The 6,000-nt window shown below is 44.1% G+C and overlaps 1 protein-coding gene across 13 annotated transcripts in view; it reads left to right on the top strand.

The window, feature by feature from the left end:
- Positions 1–251: 251 nt before the first annotated feature.
- Positions 252–6,000, top strand: part of CUNH8orf48 (chromosome unknown C8orf48 homolog) — a 67,462-nt gene continuing 61,713 nt past the window's right edge. For 9 of the 13 annotated variants that reach the window (XR_006169975.1, XR_006169979.1, XR_006169978.1 and 6 more), the window contains exons 1-3: positions 252–333; positions 3,321–3,579; positions 4,690–4,815. Coding sequence is in view for 5 of the 13 variants with exons in the window: in XM_042824862.1 (XP_042680796.1) it covers positions 3,330–3,579; positions 4,690–4,815 (376 nt within the window). In the remaining 8 variants the exon portion in view is untranslated. The other 4 variants (XM_042824863.1, XM_042824864.1, XM_042824865.1 and 1 more) reach the window with 4 other exon arrangements.

Below are 6,000 nucleotides of genomic sequence, written 5' to 3'. Positions count from 1 at the left end.
TTTCAAACGAAAAGAGGGGAGATTCAGATGGGACATAAGGAAGGTTTCTACATTCAGGGTGGTGAGGCGCTGGCACGGGTTGCCCAGAGAAGTGGTGGATGCCCTCGTTTTTCACAGATGATCGCTGCCTGAAGAGCAGGGACGGCGTGAGGACGGCAAACCCACCACCACAACACGGCGCCTCCCGCCCTCCGCACCCCGCCCGCTCTCTGCTCCGCGGCCAGGCGGAGCGGGGCGGGGCGCCGCTGGGGCCGGGCCTCGGGCCCTGCTGGGCCGGAGACGGCGGGGGAAGGGAAGCAGAGCTGTTTCTTCGGTGTGTGTAAGGCTGCGTCCGTAAGTACAGCGCTCGGGCCCAGCAGTCTGGCTGTAAAGGAAGGCCCCAGCGTGTGGTTACGGCATTCTGAAGGGGATTTGTTAGATTAATAACTGAAGGAAGGACAACGTCTGCCGCGGTGGGGCTTTAACCGGGAAGTGGATGCAGAATGCTTTCCTGTTGGCTGTTACTTGCTGTAACAAACGGATCGAGTGCCCTCAGTAAGAACACGAAGCTGGAGGAAGCAGCCGTCTGCCTGACGGCGGGAAGGCCCTACCGAGGGACGTGGGCAGGCTGGAAGTCAATTGCATGAGCTTCAAGAAGGCCAAGCGCGAGTCCTGCGCGTTGGTCACAGCAACCCCTTGCAGTGCTGCAGGCTTGGGGCGGAGTGACTACAAACAGGTCTGAGGGTGTTGGTTGGCAGCCAGCCGAACAGGAGCCAGCAGCGTGCCCAGGGAAACAAGAAGGCCAGCGGTATCCTGGCTTGCATCAGAAATAGTGCAGCCAGCAGGAGCAGGGAGGAGTCCCTCCATAGTCAGGTCCCTCTGTACTCAGCTCTGGTGTATGGCAGCTGTTGGGTCACAGCCTGAACCGGTGATTGAGCACCTGGTGAAGGGGCTTGGCCAACCCTGGGAGCACAGATGCAAGTAATTCACTTGTGTGACTGGAAGGGGTGGACCCCTAATCACTTTCAAGGGCTGGCAGCTGAAGGGAAAGCATCTCTGCTTGGAGATTGTCTCCTTTAGGAGTATTTCAGGGAGCCCTAATGCTTGGAAAGGGTTCAGCTGTTTCTTTTTGTTACTGAATTGTGACCAGTATCTTTCTTAGGTGATTTGAGAACTTGTCAGTGGCAGCTATGTCCTCTTATACTTTATACAGTACGTCTCGTGAGGCTGCATCTTGAGTACTGTGTTCAGTTTTTGGCTCCTTGCTACGAGAAAGTCTTTGGAACCCTGGTGTCTATGCAGAAGAGGGCAGTGGAGCTGTGAAGGGTGTAGAGCATGAGTGTTACAAAGAGTGGCTGAAGGAACTAGAATTCCGTAGTCTGGAGAAGACTAAGAGAAGTCGGGAATATTTACTGTTCTCTGCAACTCCCTGAAAGCAGGCTGTGATAAAGTGAGGGTGAGGGTCAGCTTCTTTTCCTTGGTAACTGCTATAGGGCAGGAGGTGATGGTCTCAAGTTGTGCCAGAGGAGGTTTGGGTTGGATTTTAGAGGAAATCTCTTCTCAGAAAGAGCAGTGAGGTGGTGGAACAAGCTGCACAGGGAGATGAAATCATCTCGAGAAGTTTTCAAAAGATGTGTAGATGTGGCACTAGGGAATATGGTTACTGGAAATGGCAAGGATGGGTTGATGGTTGTCTCCTCTATCTGTGTGTAGCTGCAGCTCCTTGGGCCAGCTGTGGCTCGAACACTGACTCAGTTTGCAGCTCCTATTATTTTTCTCTGTTAGATCTCATCTAATTAACAAGTCTGAATTAATGTTGGTGTAGTGAACAAAAAAAATGACTAAGTATTTATTAATATTTAAAGGTTAGATCAGAACTATTATTTGACTTCTGGCACATGCTAAAACAAAGATTAAACTTTTGGTCTTAGGAATTGGTGTTAAGTATTTCTTTTGGAAATCAACTGTTGGGAAAAGCCCTGAACTTTTTAAGGCATGCAGTCTGTACACAGTTCACCAAAGGACCTTGGTGGCAACAAGGCATGTAGAACAGACAGCAGTGCGCTTCAGGGAGAGAAATAGCTAAAATCAGCACCTTCAAAACTAAGTTCATAGAATGGCCTGGGTTGAAAAGGACCATAGTGATCACAGAGTTTGAACCCCCCTGCTATGTGCAGGGTCACCAACCTCTAAGCCAGGCTGCCCAGAGCTGCATCCAGCCTGGCCTTGAATGCCTGCAGGGATGGGGCATCCACAGCCCTCCTTGTGGAACCTGTTCCATTGCGTCACCACCCTCTGTGTGAAAAACTTCCTCCTAATATCCAACCTAAACCTCCCCTGTCTCAGTTTAAAACCATTCCCCCTTATCCTATCACTATCCACCCTTGTAAACAGATGTATCCCCTCCTGTTTTTATGCTCCTTTCAAATACTGGAAGGCCACAGCGAGGTCTACCAGGAAGCCTTCTCTTGTCCAAACTAAACAGTTAATGAACACCAAACTACAGTGGTGTAGCTGAACTTCAGGGTGATGATTCCTTTGTTTACCCACTTCCATCACTCTGGGGTTCTGTTTTTTTCTGATGGAAGAGCCACAGCTGTTGCTGCTGTAAGCATCTTTCCAAAGGCATGTCGCCCATTCATTTATTCTCCTTATGAGATCGGGAGAAGAAATGGGTTGAAATTATTTAGGAGAGCTGTTAGATTCAAAGGGAGAATGGCTAGTGAATCACTCTAATAAAAAAAAGAAAAGAATAAAGCTTGTCAGTTATGTGGCAGCTACCTGTCTGAAGTCTGTCTTATTCCTTAAACTTTGTTCTGGAGAGCTTTTTTTTTTTCCTATGCTGTGAGCATGGCTATCTTCATTTTGAGAACGTTAGCAGGCTTGTGCTTATTTTCTAGTATTCTAGACAAAGTCTAATCTAACTAAGGAGAGTTTGCTTTTTTGAGAGGTGGGAGGTTTAATCTAAGAAAAACAAAATCTGTTTTTAAAAATCACCTTTGTTTTCATGAATGACTGAATTCAAGTGTTACCTGTAATTCATTGCATTCAAACTCAAAAGGAATGCTCATCAAAATTCATTGGCAGTGCTTGATGGTAATTGTTACTGTATGCTTACAGATTTTAATGATGCGTTACTTTGATCAGCAGTAGTGCTTTCAAGGGTGTTGCATTGATGTAACATATTAAGTAGTTATTCCATCCACCTGTTTTGGTGGCTAAATAGGATTTGAGCTGAGCTATAGTGTTTGTCCACGTGTTCCCCATAGCTGTAAATGATTCAGTTGTTCTTCCTGTGTAACTGAAATTGCAGTATGCTTTTATTCTGTTTTTATTTGTAGTGTTACACCATGACTACTACCTCATCAGATGGCTCTGGTGACTGTGAAAAGCAGCAGAAGGAATTGAGCCAGAGTTATGCTAGCTCTGTCCTCGACTATTCAGAAGACACCTGGGAAACCTTCAGTGAGGAAGAAATAGCCTCCTGCTGGCATGAGAGCAAATCATCTCAACTGTACTGTTCCACAGAAGATGCAGAGCATTCTGGTGTGTTGGATCCAGGGGAAAGCATGTTGTGGTTGGCAGGCCAAAGTCATACAGGTATGGAGAGCTTACCATACTTCAGACCTATCACAGCTTTAGATCTGGGCACTGGACACTTGAATTTGCAAAAAAATGTGAAAACTGAATGGAGTGTAGCCTTGGAGATCAGTGCTTAAAAAAGCTGAAAAAGATTATTGTTGCTATGATGTCTTATTCATGGTACATTTCTATAATTGAACAGTGTCTAATGGATTAGACTGAACAGTTTGGCTTGTAAAAATTAGTTTTTACAAATGATGGGGTTTATTAAACCTTTTTTTCTGGATATACAACAACATTTTGAAATGGTTCCATGTCTAACCACTGATATCCTTCTTTTTGCCATCCAGAAGCATGTGCTTTGTTTGCAGAGGTGCTTTTAGTAAGTGCTACCACTTTGTATCTTCATGAGGTTAATATTCCATGAAATTATGGAGTTGTCTGAGTGCTACTTGTTAAATAAAAAACCAGGGAATAATGCATAGAAAAAATATTTTGTGAAGTTGATAGTTTTCTGCAGTTGATACCTTATAGAGAGCAGCATATATAAATAACTCTGTAAAACCTATACGCTGATGTCTCTGTTACCTTCTATAAGCCTACTGAATTTGCTATTGCTATCCTGAAAACAGATTAGAGAAGACAGCCAGTGTCTGGAGCCATGCCGTACGTACCTCTCTGTCAGTGGCACTGATTTTTCAGACTACTTCAGTCTTTCATCTTTTCCAGATTCAGTTCACCTATGCTCCCATGAGTATTTGTGCTGCCACAAAAGAAGGGCCTACGTGGGCCTTGATCGAGGTGAAGTTAGCACTGCAGACAAGATGGAATGTGCCACTCTCTTCTTTCCAGCTTATCCTGTAATCTTTCGGTGGAGTGATTAGAAACGAGCAGTGAGATACTTCAATGGGACAGAAACTTCCTTGGTATTTCAGCATGAAGTTGTTGATATAAATGGTGAAGTCCTGTGGCTCGAGGCTTCTTTTTCAACACCGGGGAAAACTCAGCCATATTCTAGTGAAGAATTTGCCTCTTGGTTTAGTAGTCTTGAGGGTTTTTTTTTGTTTTGTTTTGTTTTTTGTTTTTTACAATGTATGATCAAATATCTTTTTTTTTTTTCCATTGTAGAAGAGCAGTCTGAAGTAGTTGATTCTGCAGCTGCAGAAAGAGATTTCATTGGAAAGTTGATTGATGTCCTAAAAAATAAGGAAGCTGGCATTAAACAAGATAAATTCGTCATCAAAACTCATGCTGGTGAGTTCACTAACTTAGGTAGAGTTGATAATTCTTCTTTTGACAGAAGAAGGGGATCAGAATTCTTAGCTAGACTAAAAAGTCATGTATAAGCTATTAAAGATAAGCCAGGTAATTAACCAGACTCAATTAGCCAGGTATATAAAGCTTCTCTTTTCTGCTTTCTTGGAAGAAAAAAACAAAACAGTTTGTCTGCTGTAACACATAGGTTTGCTGCTCCTGATGCAGAGACGTTTTACTGCTTATGTGTTATTACAAGGTGTGGATAAATCTGCAGAAATTTAAAGCAGGGATAACTTTTCTTGAACTGTAAAATCTCAATTTTACTGGACTGGTTTTTTTTCTCTCCAGCTGTGTAGGTGCTGGGCTGTGTTTTCTCTTTGAAAATAAGCATGCTTTCAGAACAGGTGAAATGTTTTCCCCCTGCAGACCGTCTGTGTTAATTATTGAATCGCCGGTTGGCTATGGTTTACATAGGTTGCTCCTAAAGTAATGCCTCCTATTTATTTCCATGGAAATGACAACAGATACAAAGACCACAATCACACTTTCTAGTAGAGCAAATTTTCAGCTACCAAACAGTTTTTCAGTAAGTCACCAGCGTTAGCTAATTCATGCAGGGGAGCTGACTGTGATGCTCTTCATTTCATGGTGTCACAGTTATGCGTGACTGTCTTTGTGTTGCTACTGCTGAAATGAAGCACCCACTCCTCACTGTGTTGACATCCTCTGTTTGGTCTCTGTAAATCTTCAGCAAGCATCAGTGAATGTCAGTGAGTGCAGTTTTTTCCACAGAGGAATTCAGTGACACATCTTGGTTTCATATGCGCTTCCATGTCAGATGCCATTCTCTCAGGCTGCCCCTCTGCTGTCATCTGTCACGCAGCAACAGAATGTGATGGAACATTGATGGGAAGGCTCAACCTTTACTGCCATACCACCAATATCTTATTGTTGATGTCATGGGCCAACATAATAAAATAGGAGGCCTTACTCACAGAGAAACCCTCAGAGTCTCTTTTCTAAGCTGCAGGAGGCAGCAGGGCTCCAGCTTTGGCAAGAACAATAGAACAACTTCAACCAACACAATGATGTAGTGTGGAGGAGGAGTGGGGAAGAGAGGAAAGGAGGAGGCTTTTTGCATGCACTGGTTATGCAAGGAAATGTGAGAGCAGATGGTGGGAT

This window comes from Centrocercus urophasianus, unplaced genomic scaffold (genome assembly GCF_019232065.1).
Source record: "Centrocercus urophasianus isolate 14NV4802_14NV808 unplaced genomic scaffold, USGS_Curo_1.0 seq_24, whole genome shotgun sequence".
NCBI classification, from domain to species: Eukaryota; Metazoa; Chordata; class Aves; order Galliformes; family Phasianidae; genus Centrocercus; species Centrocercus urophasianus.
Note: the sequence above shows the minus strand (reverse complement) of the source record. Positions and strands in the feature narration are given on the sequence as shown.